The 16321-nt window shown below is 42.7% G+C and overlaps 1 protein-coding gene across 6 annotated transcripts in view; it reads right to left on the minus strand.

The window, feature by feature from the left end:
* Nipped-A (Transcription-associated protein Nipped-A) overlaps positions 1 to 16321 on the minus strand; it is a 124155-nt gene that overhangs the window by 54905 nt on the left and 52929 nt on the right. For 5 of the 6 annotated variants that reach the window (XM_068386925.1, XM_068386923.1, XM_068386921.1 and 2 more), the window contains exons 15-18: positions 13483 to 13599; positions 4414 to 4566; positions 2833 to 3126; positions 2589 to 2690 (exon numbers count right to left, since the gene is read on the minus strand). In XM_068386925.1, coding sequence (XP_068243026.1) covers positions 2589 to 2690; positions 2833 to 3126; positions 4414 to 4566; positions 13483 to 13599 — 666 coding nt within the window. The remainder of the gene's footprint in view (positions 1 to 2588; positions 2691 to 2832; positions 3127 to 4413; positions 4567 to 13482; positions 13600 to 16321) is intronic. The other variant, XM_068386924.1, reaches the window with a different exon arrangement.

Genomic DNA, 16321 nt, shown 5'->3' on the forward strand with positions numbered 1-16321 from the left:
TGAAGGAGTGAAGGTAAAAGTGGAAAAGAAAAAGAGGGCTTTTGAAGAATGGCTGCAGAGTAATAGTGTAGAGAAGTATGAAAAATATAAAGAGAAAAATGTCGAAGTAAAGCGCAAGGTATGTGAGGCAAAGAGGGCAGCTGACCTGAGGTGGGGTCAGGGATTGGGTCATTCATATGAAGAGAATAAGAAGAAGTTTTGGAAAGAAGTGAAGAGAGTAAGGAAGGCTGGCTCAAGAATTGAAGAGACAGTGAAAGATGGAAATGGGAGGTTGTTAAAAGGAGAGGAGGCAAGGAAAAGATGGGCCGAATATTTTGAAAGTTTACTGAATGTTGAGGATAATAGGGAGGCAGATATAATTGCTGTTGCAGGTGTTGAGGTGCCAGTGATGGGAGATGAGAATGAGAGAGAGATTACAATAGATGAAGTGAGGAGAGCAATAGATGAAACGAGAGTAGAAAAATCGTCTGGTATGGATGGTGTGAGAGCTGAGATGTTGAAGGAAGGGGGTGTGACTGTACTTGAATGGTTGGTGAGATTGTTTAATATGTGTTTTGTGTTGTCAATGGTACCAGTAGATTGGGTTTGTGCATGTATTGTACCACTATATAAGGGTAAGGGAGATGTGCATGAGTGTTGTAATTCAAGAGGTATTAGTTTGTTAAGCGTAGTTGGAAAAGTGTATGGTAGAGTAATGATTAATAGGATCAAGGATAAAAGAGAGAATGCAATCTTAGAAATACAGGGTGGTTTTAGAAGAGGTAGGGGTTGTATGAATCAGATTTTTACAGTAAGGCAGATATGCGAGAAATATTTTGCAAAAGGTAAGGTGTATGTTGCGTTTATGGATCTGGAGAAAGCGTATGATAAGAGTTGATAGGGAAGCAATGTGGAATGTGATGAGGTTATATGGAGTAGGTGGAAAGTTGTTGCAAGCAGTGAAAAGTTTCTACAAAGGTAGTAAAGCATGTGTTAGGATAGGAAATGAAGTGAGTGATTGGTTTCTGGTGAGAGTGGGGCTGAGACAGGGATGTGTGATGTCACCGTGGTTGTTTAACTTGTATGTTGATGGAGTGGTGAGAGAGGTGAATGCTCGAGTGCTTGGACGAGGATTAAAACTAGTAGACGAGAATGACTATGAATGGGAGGTAAATCAGTTGTTGTTTGCGGATGATACTGTACTGGTTGCAGACACAGAAGAGAAGCTTGGTCGATTAGTGACAGAATTTGGAAGTGTGTGTGAGAGAAGGAGGTTGAGAGTTAATGTGGGTAAGAGTAAGGTTATGAGATGTACGAGAAGGGAAGGTGGTGCAAGGTTGAATGTCATGTTGAATGGAGAGTTACTTGAGGAAGTGGATCAGTTTAAGTACTTGGGGTCTGTTGTTGCAGCAAATGGTGGAGTGGAAGCAGATGTACGTCAGAGAGTGACTGAAGGTTGCAAAGTGTTGGGGGCAGTTAAGGGAGTAGTAAAAAATAGAGGGTTGGGCATGAATGTAAAGAGAGTTCTATATGAGAAAGTGATTGTACCAACTGTGATGTATGGATCGAAGTTGTGGGGAATGAAAGTGACGGAGAGACAGAAATTGAATGTGTTTGAGATGAAGTGTCTAAGGAGTATGGCTGGTGTATCTCGAGTAGATAGGGTTAGGAACGAAGTGGTGAGAGTGAGAACGGGTGTAAGAAATGAGTTAGCAGCTTGAGTGGATATGAATGTGTTGAGGTGGTTTGGCCATGTTGAGAGAATGGAAAATGGCTGTCTGCTAAAGAAGGTGATGAATGCAAGAGTTGATGGGAGAAGTACAAGAGGAAGGCCAAGGTTTGGGTGGATGGATGGAGTGAAGAAAGCTCTGGGTGATAGGAGGATAGATGTGAGAGAGGCAAGAGAGCGTGCTAGAAATAGGAATGAATGGCGAGCGATTGTGACGCAGTTCCGGTAGGCTCTGCTGCTGCCTCCGATGCCTTAGATGACCGCGGAGGTAGCAGCAGTAGGGGATTCAGCATTATGAAGCTTCATCTGTGGTGGATAATGTGGGAGGGTGGGCTGTGGCACCCTAGCAGTACCAGCTGAACTCAGTTGAGTGCCTTGTTAGGCTGGAGGAACGTAGAGAGTAGAGGTCCCCTTTTTTGTTTTGTTTATTTGTTGATGTCGGCTACCCCCCAAAATTGGGGGAAGTGCCTTGGTATATGTATGTATGTATTATTTCATAAAATTTCCAAATAGCAATTACATCATTATTTCTCTAAAATATCCTGGTATTTTAATTCATGCATCTTTATCTGAATTATAATTCAAAGATAAAACTTCCAGTTAGCAAAGTTCAATTGTAACTACTAATGTTTATAGATCCATTTATTATTAAAAAAACTATCTCAGCTACACCGTATCACTGTAGTATCAAATCTCATACCTTAAACCCTAAATAGTTGCGTGCATGTTTTGCACAAAGTTACAATGTAACCTATGAAATTCATGAATAAATTTACAAAACTTCAAATTTTTCTTCAAACCATAAAGTCCTACAAGAAAATCAAAGCTAAAAAAAAATATAAAATAAGAAGGGATAAGTGAAGTTTAGTAAGATACTTACAATTCTGGTCTCTTGATAATAAGCAATTGTTTGCCATAATCCAGCCCATAGATCCTCTTCTTTCAACAATGAATACATTTCAGATAAGGAGTCAAGAACTTCCTGTAAGAGATAATACCAATTGATAATTAGTAAAATCGACATAAAAGTAAGTCAAAGGACACAAAATAAGTACCGGGTACTAATAATCATAATTTCAAAGAATCCTTTCCTATGAATGAGATTTAGTCACATTAATTCTTACCTGTTGAGGATTGGCATAGGATTCAAGGTCATATGAATCATAAAGATCCTTCTTTGTAGCACGTGGACTAGTAGTAGCGCCTTGTTCCAAAGCTAGCTGCTCAAGAAGCAGAGTCATACGATGCCACAAGTTATGACTTTTACCCAAGTACTTCATATTGGCTGGTCTTATCACAACAGGTGGCTGACATTGAGCCAAAGCCTCAGTAAAGGTATGTAATGCAGATGGATGGCAATCCTTTTGTATCACATGAGATCCAGAACACAGGAAGGGTATCACCTCACTGGCTATGCCCTAAAGAGGAGAAAATTGTCATTAAGAGCCTTCTTTTCAACTAATGAAAGGGTAATGAATTTTCTCTAAAAAAAATTCTATATTTATTATACAAAATTATGTTCATACATTTACAATATAAAATCTTAGGTAATCCATGGTAAAAAAGAAAAATCTTGATTATCACTGGCTTTGTTAATCAAAATACAATAACCAATAAAGCCTATCATGAAAATTTCAAAATGTATCTGAAATATGACTTAGATTAATACCATTACAAATATACTTGTATTTTAAAGTTCTTCACGTAAATCTATCGGTGTTAAATTCCTGTTTCTTTATGTCATAAATTAGTTTTATTTTTCTAACATAGCTATTTCTATGTTTAGATTCTCACATGACTTACACATTATCTTTCAATATGTTGTGCAGGTTAGTAACATCCTGTTTCTCTTCTTTAACATCTTAATTTTGTCCCTTTTTTGGCTACTGAGTTTGTTTCATTTAATTTTCTTTATGAAATGGGAACTAACTTATCACTTGTATCCCTCTACAGTGAGTATTTTAGTCAAGTTTTGTTTGGAGAATTATTTAGAATTTCAAACAAAATCATTTAGTAATGATATAATTATCTAGGCTACCTAATTTTCCAATAACAATAGATTACTGTAATTGTCGAGCAAATGTTGAGTAGGCATAATCTAATTTACTTTATATCTTCCATGAATTTTACTTTCTGTTCCACTTTCATAACTCGTCTCCATAAAGGATGAGAGCAGTTTTGATTCTGAAGTGGTGAAAGTGAGCTCAATGTAGCCCCTTAAGCCACTACTAGGTCCTAAATGTTCAGAAAAAAAAACAAAAAAACTATATACTTTGCTTTAGTATCCTACGTATATTCAACAACTGTTGGAGTAAAACCTTTACTTATGTAACTATTCTCTTACTTTTTCCTTAATTAACATATTCTACTAATGGCAACAAAAACATTCCATTAAAAATTATATTCATAAATTCATTAGACTAACTACTGTAATGTAATTATTGGATTGAAAAGAAAGGCAAATATACATATTATCTTTGAAGTAAAAGATAACTTAAAAGAATTAAAACCTATTATATGTAAGAACTAATTCAAGTACAAAGCACTTAAAAGTCTTAACATTCAACTCTTTACACAAGTCAAAAGATTTTGAAAAAGATGTTGGCATAACTTCTAACAGAATGTCAATTAGGTAAATTTCTTATTACTTTCACCTTGCAATGAAGTCTGATAACTTGATATCAACAATATCTATTTGTACTAACCTGCTGCTGCTTTTCTGATAAAATTTTCCAAAGTCTAGGGAAGAACTGTAGCCACACCCACTCTCCAAGATTGGTGTCCATGTGACATAACTGGGATACAGCAGCTAAGAACTGAGGCGTGTATACTTCTTTAACAGTTTCCATAAACTTAGCCTGAAATGACAAAATCATTTTTTGATAAAGTGAAATCTACTTGACATCATTCATTAAATACTGTAACCAAAAACATTAGATTTACCCATAAAACATTCCCATGTTGATATCCATTGAAAGTTTTTAAATAATGCACCTTAGAAAGTGAAAATTAGGGGTACCGTGCATACCACAATGTACAGCAGTGTTTCCCAATCTTTTTTGATTGCGACCCTAAATGCAGTCCTAACTTGGAGTAGCGACTCTAATTGTAATAATAAATACAACTATTTCAAGTTACACATACTTAAAAATTGTTTATAAATTTTCATTATTATACTTCAGCTTATATTTAGTAACAATATATTTCAATAAATTTTAACTAGGAATGAAAACAAGTTCTTACTACGTGACTGGTAAGATCTTTACCTTGCCCTACTAAAGTAAATCAGTTACATTAATAAAAACAAAAATGTGAAAAACTGCGAATTGTCAAGATATTACAGTATTTGCAATGCATGAAATATCATATGGGGTTGGACTCAAGATAAATAGAAGAAAGACAGAGATGATGAGAACAGAATATGCAATGGAAGATGAAATATCATTGGAAGGAGAAAGGATTTATGAGGTTCAATCATTAAGTATTTAGGAACTATGATCTCCAATACAGGGTCATTAAAATTGGAGTTTAGCGAGATAGAAAAAAGCAATCAGACAATGACTAAGTTAAGGAATTTTTGGAAATCAAATAGCCTGAAATTACATATAAAAAGCAGGCTATAAATAAGTTTACTGAGATCTGTGATACTGTATGGACATGAGTCGTGGTATGACAATGAAACAATTTCCAAGAAATTTAGTATCTTTGAGAACAAAGCCCCCAGAAGAATATAGGGAGTTAAATGACAGGAAAAGATTAGAAATGAAACTATAAGAGAGATTACTCGATTGCCATATATGGATGAGATCATGGTGAGGAGTAGATAGAGAGGGTTTGGGAATGCTCTCCGCACTCCCCAAGAAAGATTCATTCACCAAATGTTTAATTGGGTTCCGCAAGACACTAGAAAAGTAGGAAGACGCAGACCTACATGGCTGAGGACTATTAAGTGTGAAGTAGATGATGAAAGGAGAAGTATCGAATTGAAAGCTCAAGATGGAGATGACTGGCGATATCTATCCGAGGCCCTTTGCGTCAATAGGCACAGGAGATGATGATGATGATTTTTCAAAGACCCTCTGGTGACCCTCAGAAATATCCTCGCAACTCTGAGTTTGGGAACCACTGCTGTAGATGGTACTGAAGATTCTTTACGGCATCTCTTCAGCCCAAGCTCCATTACTTTCTTATCACTTTTCGCATATTCCTATTGGTCTATTGCTATTCAGTGGACCAAAATTCCTTGATTTACCTTTCGTTAATTTTCACTCTTCATTCAAGAATGAAACAAACTTATAATATGATCCAGTCATCTTATTGAACATATGAGATTTCATCATCAACAACAATGTTTTATGTTGGCTTTTCTGGCCAGCTGTTACTTATCCCATCTCAGCACAACTATCACAATTGTTTAAAATCTAAGTCACTTATTAAATCATCATCACTGCCAATATGTCTTTTAAAATGCAATCTTTCAATTGTATTCTAGCCAAGAATATTGATATTCTACAGCACCACTTTTTAAAATCATAATTTTCTATACTAGTGGGCGGTGTTCAGCTGCAAAATCATGAATGTCTATGTAACAATTAAAATCCTTTGCTTTCTCCATAAATCAAGACATTTCTTTACCAGTATTTAAACTATCTCTCATAAATTCAACCATGACTTAGCAAATCTTTTACTGCTCTATTCTTGTATCTGTAAAGTGTGATCCAAAAGTAATTACTATGCTCTGTTCTTCGGAGACCTGGCCACTATCATAATATGAATCTCATCTTTCAGCTGGCTGTTTCCCTTCTGCTATCATAATACATTTAAGGAAAAAAACTTCATACTCCTTGCAATATTACATAAAGTCACAAATTTCAAGTAATTTGTATTTTTCCTAACAGTACTTACCTCGAACTACTTTCTTATGAGTATCTAGGATCTCCTCCCTAAACAACCAAGAATTTTGCGCAGTTCCCCCTATCTCCGTTTTCCCTTGTCGGCTCCCTCCTAGCGGATGGATAACTGCTCTGAGGAGACCCGGGATCAGCGCGTGAGAGTGCGCTACTAGGTCTGTGTCGCCAGTAAGCATATGTTAAGTACTACTTCGAACTCCTGTAAGGCTCCCGGGGCAGGATGGGTGGGCAATAACCCAAAAGTAGTTAGAGGTAAGTACTGTTAGGAAAAATACATATTACTTAAAATTTGTGATTTGTTACAACACGGAGACTTACACTTTAGGAGGCGGGGGTGGACTTACAGGCCGGAAGACCCACCACTGCCATCCCAGGACACGGGACCTAGATAGGAGGCTAGGTCCAGACAACACAAAGGACAGGGTAGGAGAGTCAGGGGAAGCACGCAAAAGTCTACCTGTTTGTATGACTCACCTTTATGCATAATCCGGACATGGGCTTCCACAACATCCATCTCTCACATGAGAGGAGGAAAGAAGGGGAAAAAGGGTAGCAAGGAAAGGGGAGTAAGGAGGAAACTTGTGTCACTTGCAATTACTTCCCTCGGGCTACCCGGGACTTTAGCCTAAACTTGTTGCATGGTGGAAATCACTGGTCCAATAGAGAAGGAGTCCAGGGACTTCCTCGTACAGTCTTTCAGGTAGTGGGCCGTAAAGGTGGACTGTCTGGACCATGTGCCTGCTCTCATGATTTGGCCTACTGCCATGTTGCTGTCAAATGCCAAAGAAGTGCTAAGACCTCTAATATCATGGGGTCGCGGGGTCCCAGGGACTGCAGACCCCTCACTGTCGTAAGCTCTCTTGACGACTTGCCGAAGCCAGAAGGAGATCGTGTTCTTTGACACTGCCCTCTTTACTGGGCCTGAAGAGACAAACAGACTTTTGATGGCCGGCCGGAGTCTGGCTGTCCGACTAAGGTATTTCCTGACTGTTCTCACTGGGCACAGGAGCAAGTCTTTCGGGTTGCCTGAGTGAGGGATCGCCGGGACCGAGAACCCCTCGAACCTTGGGTCTGCAATGGCCGGGTTCTGTGTTTTGGCCACAAATTAAGGCAGAAACTTAAAGGACAGGTCCTTCCACCCTTTCGAGTGTGAGACCTCAAATGACAAGCCGTGGAGCTCACTCACACGCTTGGCTGAGGCCAGAGCTAGTAAGAACACTGTCTTGAGGGTGAGGTCTTTATCCAGGATATCCTTGAGGGGTTCGAAGGAGGCCTTGTCAAAACCTTGAGAAACTAGGCCACGTCCCACTGCGGGACCCGAGAGGCGCGGGGGGAACAAGATTGCTCGAAACTTCTGATGATCATGGAAATCTGGCGAGAGGCCCCCAGGTCGATGCCTCCGAGTTGAAATACCTGCCCCAGGGCTACTCGGACCCCCTTGATGGCTGGAATGGAGACCACTAGGTCATCCCTCAGGTGGACCAGGAAGTCTGCAATCTTGTGGACTGATGCATCCACTGGTCTCAGATTCTGTGTGGCACACTACTTCACAAGCCTTTGATTGTCTGAGCCTGTTAAGCACCTGCCTGAGAATTCCGAAGGGGGGAAAGGCATACACGTCGAGTCCGTTCCACGAGTGCTGGAAGGCGTCCTCGAACGCTGCTGCCGGGTCTGGCAAGAGAACAGAACATGAGGAGCTGCGTGTTGAGCCTCGTGGCGAACAGGTCTATCACCGGTGAGACCCACAACTGGAGGACCTTCTGGGCCACTTGTGGGTGTAGGGACCACTCTGACCCCGCTACTTGCCCTGCCCTGCTGAGGCCGTCGGCTTGAACGTTTCTCTTCCCCGGAATGAACCTGGCTGTGAGAATGATGTGTTTCCTCTCGGCCCATTCCAGGATCCGAGACGTGAGATCGCACAGCTCCCTTGACCTCAATCCTCCTTGTTTCTTTGTGTAGGCCACCACGGTGGCGTTGTCGCACATGAGGGCTATTGTGTTTCCCTGAAGGCGATGGGCGAATATTGCGAGGGCTCTTTGAACCGCCAGCAGCTCGAGCAGGTTTATGTGGAGGAGATTCTCCTCCGGGGACCACTTTCCCTCTGCTGTCTCTTCGAGCAGATGGGCTCCCCACCCCTCCTTTGATGCGTCCGTGAAGAGCAACATCTCCGGAGGAGTGGACGTGAAAGGCAACCCCCATAGGGTGTTCGCTCTGTCGGACCACCAGAGGAGCATGTTTCTGGTGGCTGGAGTCATCCTGACCAAGGCCTGAGGCGGGTCTCCCAGGGACCAGAGGTCCGTCAGATTCCACTGGACCGGCCTCAGCTTGAGCCTCCCCTGAGGAACTAGCTTCTCCAGCGAGACCAGGTGGCCCACGAGTCTCTGCCAATCCTTGGCCCTCACTGGCGCATTTGTTAGGAGTGGTCGCATAACCTGATCCAGATTGTCCAGCCTCTCTTGAGAGGGGAATGCCCTTGCTAACTGGGAGTCCAGGACCATCCCTAGGTACGTCATCCTAATGGTGGGGACAAACTGGGACTTCTCTAGATTGATGGTAACCCCGAGTTCCCTGCAGAACTGCAACAGGCAAAGCTGCTTCTTTAAGGCTGCCTCTGAGGCTGAAAGCAGCAACCAGTCGTCGAGATACCTGATCAGCCTAATGCCCTGCTTGTGTGCCCAGGCTGATACTAGGGTGAACACCCTCGTGAAGACCTGAGGAGCCGTTGACAGGCCAAAGCAGAGGGTCCTGAACTGTAGAGACTGGGATCCCAACTTCACCCTGAGGAACTTCCTGCTGAAGGGGTGTACGGGGATCTGAAAGTAGGCGTCCTTGAGGTCCAAGGACATCATGAAATCCCCTTCTCTCAAAGCTGCCAGTGCCGACTTCAGCGTGTCCATCTTGAAGGACGTCTTCTTGATGAACTTGTTCAGGGCTGAGAGGTCGATGATTGGTCTCCAACCTCCTGTAGCTTTCTCCACCAGGAAGAGCCTGCTGTAGAACCCCGGGGACGATTCCTGGACGGGTTGCAGTGCTCCTTTGTTCAACATGGCTGACACCTCCTCCTGCAAGGCTGCTCTCTTCTTGTGATCCTTGGGGGCCAGCCACTCCGCCCGATGTTCGGGAATCAGAGGGGGCGGCTCTGTCAGGAAGGGAATCCTGTATCCTTCTCTGAGGACTGCCACGGACCACGGGTCCGCACCGTTGTCCCGCCATGCTTGCCAATAATGTTTGAGGCATCCCCCCACCTGTGGCGTGGGAAGGTGTAGGGGGCCTCCCTTCCTATCTCCTTTTGGAGAGACGGTTTGAGTGGCCTCGTCTCGAGCCAGCGTATTTCTGTCTAAAGGAGGCCTGGGTTGGGGCACCACTTCTGCGTGAGGGCCGTGGGGACTGATGCCAGGAAGGGGAGGGGGCCTCCTGTCTAGCTGGTGACGTAGGCGGGTAGGCCCCGTCCACCGACGGTCTTCTATGGGAGGCCGTCTTGCCGCTGACTGTCTGGGCTCCGGCGAGGCTTTAAGTTTCCCCACTCTCCCCATAGTTTCTGCTACCGCCTGAAGGGGGAACAGGGTCTCACCCCACACCGGTGCATTTCTCAGGAATTTTGCCTCACGTTCAGGGAGTCTACGGGGGAGCCTGTTAAGTACCATATCTCTCCTCCTTAATACCCAATTTGCTGTCTGGGTCAGGGACTGGAACGTAAGGAACTTCATGGCTTTGCCCCCCAAACGTATGAGTTCATGTAGTAGAGCTTGATTCTCCGGCACCGAGAGATCGTGGGAGTGCTGGAAACCTGCTAGGGTGCATGCCCACCAGTCCAGCCAGGCGGCCACATTCATGATGTCCTGCGATGTGTCCTCCATCATATCGGCCTCCGCCTGAGAGAAGATCACCGGGGCAGTAAGGCTCCTGTCATCCGTACTACCCTGACTCATAGTCGCGATGGCTTCTTCCAAAGTCCGAGGCCCCGCAGGCCGTCCGTCTGGCACATAAAATTTCTTCTGGGTCTTCAGCCGAGGCAGGAGCTTGAAGGACCCTTGGGCTCTGAGGGAGTTCTTGTGCCCCGAGACAAACCGGTCAACGTGGTCCATGCCCAGGGCCACGTCCGGAGCCAGAGGTAGGGTCAAGGATGGTTTCCGTTGTACTGGGTTATCCACCATCCTTCCCAAACCCAAAAGCCAGGCCTGCTCTGAGGACGGTTTGTGCTCGTCTAGCCTGTGGTGGTGCCGAATCAGTGCCAACACCTTGTAGGAGGATACTTCATCGGGAGAACATTCGCCAGTATTTAATAAGCCCTCTACCACTTGATCCTCCGTGTCGGCTGTATCCTCGATCATGGATGGATCCGTGGGGGCGGCCGTATCCCTGACATCTGGCCGGCTCGATGGAGCGGCTGCCTCTATCACGGATGGAGCCGCCGAGGCGGAGGTAGCCGTCATGGGTCTACCCCCTCCCGGGGGAATCCGTGGAGAGTGACTCCCCTGCTGTGCCAGCGGCTGCATCCGATGCCTGGATGGAGCCGGTGAGACTTTGGGTGTGGGAACAATGCTGCCGGGCTGAGCCAGCGGCTGTCTCCGCTGAACGGATGGAGCCGGTGACTTGCCGGGCAAGGGTAAGGGAAAGTTAAAAGTGTGCCAACAGCTGCATCCGACGTGTGGACGGAGCCGAAGAGACACTGGGCAAGGGCGCGGAAGCGGCTCCAGCGGCTGCCGAGGCAGGCACTGGAGCGGCAACAGACCTGTTCGAACCGCAAGGGGGAAAAACCACTTTAGCCCTCTTCTTTCTGGAACACTTCTTCTTCTTGTTCTTCTTCCTCGTAACCTTGGCCTTCTTCCTCGACGGGCCTGAGTTAGAGCTTGACTTCTTCCTCTTAGACTTCCTTCTCTTTTTCCTCATCTCCCGGTCGCTGGAGTCTTCTGATGATGACGAGCTGGAGGACAAGGTAATGTCCGAGGAAGATGAAGAGGAGCTATCCGAGTCCTCTGAGTCTTCTCCGACCAACCTTGGGGCTTGCAATTGTGCTACCGGGTTGACGGGTTCCATGAAGTCAGGCGGTAGCGTAACTGAAGGCGCCGGGGGCGTGCATAGCAACCCACGTGAGGCAAACCAGCCAGAGAACTCTTCTTCCTGCCGCATGGGTAACCTGAAGGGCATCCTTGGTGCCGTCCACACAATGGAGTCGGGGGCCGAAGAGCACGTGGCTTGCCTTTCTCTGTCTTGATCGCCCCCGGAAAACGCTGTCCCTGAAAAGCACTGCCACCATGGGGGGGAAGGAGCTGGTGTTCCTGACCTCCCCCACACCGGGTCTTCACTTGAGACGGGTCCTGCGGGCACCAGAACCTCGTTTACGGAAAGCAATTCCGTCACAACCGCAGACTCCCCACTCGTCTGCGTAGGCACAATGCAATTAGAATCAATGAAATCAGACTCATGGGGAACAGCAATGGGCTATTTCCCCGCAACGGACTTACCTCGTCCCCTACTCTGGGTAGGGGAAGGGGAAGGAGAACCTCTCTCCGAAGGAGCGGACGGCGACGTCAACGGCGAACCGATACCAGACTTCCTAGGCGACCACTTCGACGCCTTCTTCTTCTTTGTTCCAAACAAAATCCACTGTAGCTCCGGCCAGGACGCACACTCCGGACACGTGGAGGCAGGCGAGCATACTCTGCCTCTACACGAGCGGCACAACGTGTGTGGATCGACGCTCGACTTAGAGAGCCATGCGCCGCATGACTTACCGCCCTTGGGCCCGGAACAACGACGTTGGGATTCCATACGGGAATACACAAGCAACACAAAGAAAGGATGTGAACGGGAAAGCACAAAGGGAACACGTGTAGCACAATGGCGGGTCGCACAGAATGTGAGAGAAAGCGGCAAGATGTTATCTACGCCGCGACCAGATGCTTACTGGCGACACAGACCTAGTAGCGCACTCTCGCGCGCTGACCCCCGGGTCGCCTCAGGGCACGTATCCATCCGCCACGGAGGGACACGACAAGGGAAAACGGAGACGGGGAACTGCGCAAAATTCTTGGTCAGTTAGGGAGGAGATCCCAGATACTCCTAAGAAAGTAGTTCGAGGTAAGTACTCCGTGTTGGAACAAATAATAATAATAAAAAAAAAAATCAATGTTAACAAGTTAAGCGTCTGCAATAACCCGTTGCTTCCATACCATCACATCATTCACCACCAAAATATTCTAATGAGTTTTCTTTATTTTCAATCATAAAATTCCCACCATGGTCAGCAAGATCAGCAACAAAAGCAAAGGGGTTTCTCCCTCTTATCCATCTCTTGTCATCCAGTCACTTGGTAAAGAAAAGTTATCGTCACTCAATATAAAAAAAATATTTCAACATTTATATCACTGGAGGATTTAAAACTAGAGCTCTCCTCACCCCCATGGAGTATCAATATCAGAGGCTTCTTCTTCTGGTAACTATTCAATTCCTCCTGAAGATATGTGCCTCCTTTATAGAGAGCTCATTGTATTACAAAAAAAGGCAAAAGGGTGATTTATTACAAAAAAAGGGTTGAAGCATATTGAAAAATATGAGCCTTCTGATGTCAAGTGCCCAACTAAAAAACATTGGCAGGCAGCCAATTACTTTCCATTTACAACTAACATGTGCTGAGTGTTGCCAAATTATGTTCCTACACTTTCTTTACAAGTAAAAGTACATAACTATTATGGGGATGACAATTTGACACGTGTATCTGGCGGTAGAAAGTAGATCGCAGTCAATGTAATTATCCTGTGGGTGAGGCTTAACAGATTAACAGACACTCACTAGTAAGGGAAAAAGAATCATATCTACAGATTAAATTTCACCTAAATGCAATGCAGGCAAGCAAAAACCTACCTGTCTAGACAGGAGGAGATGTAAATTAGCTTTAGGGTTACTCTGCACCTTTACTGTTCCCTCTATATTTGAAGAACCATCAGCAGGGACTGAAGACAACTCCATATCAATTTCATCCTAAAAGAATAAAGAAATAAAGTGAAGAACTAAAATTTTGAAAACTAATTTACTGATACTATATCTGGCACACATCTATCTACTTTCATGTTGATGATATGAAAAAATCTCACCACCACTGAAAACTTGAATACTATCCACTTAAAATACAAGAAATTTGATTGGTATTCCCAAAATATTTTCATACACATAAAAGTGCAGTACAAAACAATAAGAAACTAAAAAACTTGAGTATAGTACAGTATCATTTCCAGTCTGAAGTGGAAAATCAAGACACTATGAATGTGCACATCCAAACTCCTTACAACTTGAGATTGCAATCATTCAATGAAAACTATTTTTTTCTCGAGTAAATGAGTGAAACGTTGATACAAAAAGATCTAGCTCCTGCCACCAACTACTATAATAGGAGACCGTATCGGTAAAGTTCACACTTTTACCCATGATAACTCAAAGTAGAATAGCATTACATTTCTATTAAGTTCTAGGAACCAAACTTTTATTTGTTTTCTCTAAAACTTGGATTTAGACATGAATTTGTATTCTTTACACATAATGAAAAATAAAATTCAAATTTATAGCCTTATGAACAATTCCCTGCTGTTCATCTTAAAGGAAACTAATGTACTCATAAAAAACCTCTACTGTAGAATATCCCTTTTACCATTTCTGTTTACATGTAACTTGAACAAACTGTCTAGGCTACACCTTTCTTTATTGATAGCTGATATAAGAAATTTCATAATTTACAAAAGTCAATAAGATCAGAATATGATTGACACCGTGCTCCTATCTGCATCTGAACATATTTTTACAGTGAGTACTATTCTTGCTCAGCTTGAGTGTATGCTTAGTGTTTTATAATCTATATTCTTATTGGTTTAATTACCTACTCATCATTTATTCACTTGCTTGCTTATTTTGTCTCACAAAAATCAATTAGTTTGAATGATTTGCTTATTACCAATGATGAGATAAAGGATATGGAGAAGGAGTGAAAGAGAAGGGAAGGATTTGGAAGCTCTTTCTAATACAGTGATTTTTCAACCAATGAGACAGAATTTTCCACTGAAATATCAAAACAAGCAGTCAAGAGTCAGAAAGAATAATTAAGAATTTGTATTTGGTCAGAAAAAAGGGAACAATCAAAATAAAAGGTTGTTTTACTACATCTGTGGTAAATCATACACTGGGTCTTATTCATAGCTTCAAATGTCCTCAAACTCTGTCTTTAGTCAAACAATAAGAGATTGTCCACACATTTACCACCAGTAAAACCAACTATTTTCCTCATTATTTCTGAGTCTATAGCACCAGTGATGGTTGAAATAATTTTATTGACCTAATCCAAAGCGAGACATTCATACCCATTATACTACCAGTAATATTTAGCAAAATCTACTTATTCTTTTTATACTATTTAATTATTATACTTCACAACAAGATTTTTAACATTTTTACAATTTTCCTTAGCAAGTTGGTGTAAAATAGGTTGTCTGATGTCCCGTCTCAGTTTGGCCACATTAGTAACAATGAATAAGGGACCAACATAAATGATAAGTTTTAAAAACTAATTTTGCTTTTTAATAAACTCGGATTTCTCCTTCGACATAAACTGAAGCAGCAGAATACTAAAGGTCAGAATGCAAAAATTCTTTTTATATTTGTTATTCTTTAACCCACGAAGGACGACCCGTCCATATAATGGATGCATTAATTGCCATCAACTTGCGAGCGTCTATATTGTGGATGCATTTTTTACATCCTTTCTCCCTCATACGTATGCCTTTAGCTCCGCCTTCTATTGACGTCACAGGCTACTTTAACCAATCAGTGATCGTTTACAAAGCAAAGTTGCCAGAAATCTTATACTTTAAGGTTATAGGAGTGTGCTGAGCATGCGCTGTTGGCGATGGGGGTAGTTGCCGTTTGGCTTATCGATCGAGATTTTGTTATCGGTTGACGTGATAAAAGATATTGTTAAGAGATATTGATTATCTTTATGATTCAGAAACAAGTGCTAATGATTTGGACAGCCATAGTGAGCATGATCATGATGATTATATTACTAATAGCGATGTTTATGACGACGATCTCAACATTGAACCTGTTGATTCATCCTCTAGCAGAAGCCCTACTAACACAAAAGACATCATGATCACTCACAGGAACAATAAAGATTAATTCTGGATTTAGTTCTAAATGCTTATATTACCTATCAGCAAAATATTGATAGTCCATCCAAGAGATAATTATGAACGCTGTAATATTTTTGTAAATCCGCATTACCAAATGGTGAAAAATTGTCACTTGATATGTTGATATATAATTTTTTTACCACGCTATTACTGGATAGAATATTCTGGTTTTTTTTAGGACTTTTTCAAAATTACATTCTTTACAAAATTAGCACTGTTATAACAAATAGGAATAATAAGTTTTGTAATAATCCAGCTTCAAAGTGACTTCGATTTTTTTGCAGCTGTGATTTCTAAAGACATTTCCTTTTTATATCCAAAGTAATTAACAATGTATTGAACAATAAATGCCCTATTAAAAAAGCTCATCTTCTTGCGGTTTCAATGATACCAAATACTTATATATTAGAGTGGAAAGTAATATAATTACAGTTTTTTTCTTTTTTCTATAAATATCAATAAACTGTTGTCGTCCTTTGGCGGCGCCGCCCATCGTTCTTCGTGGGTTAACAAGTACACTATAA

The sequence above is a fragment of the Palaemon carinicauda genome, chromosome 14, assembly GCF_036898095.1.
Source record: "Palaemon carinicauda isolate YSFRI2023 chromosome 14, ASM3689809v2, whole genome shotgun sequence".
NCBI lineage: Eukaryota > Metazoa > Arthropoda > Malacostraca > Decapoda > Palaemonidae > Palaemon > Palaemon carinicauda.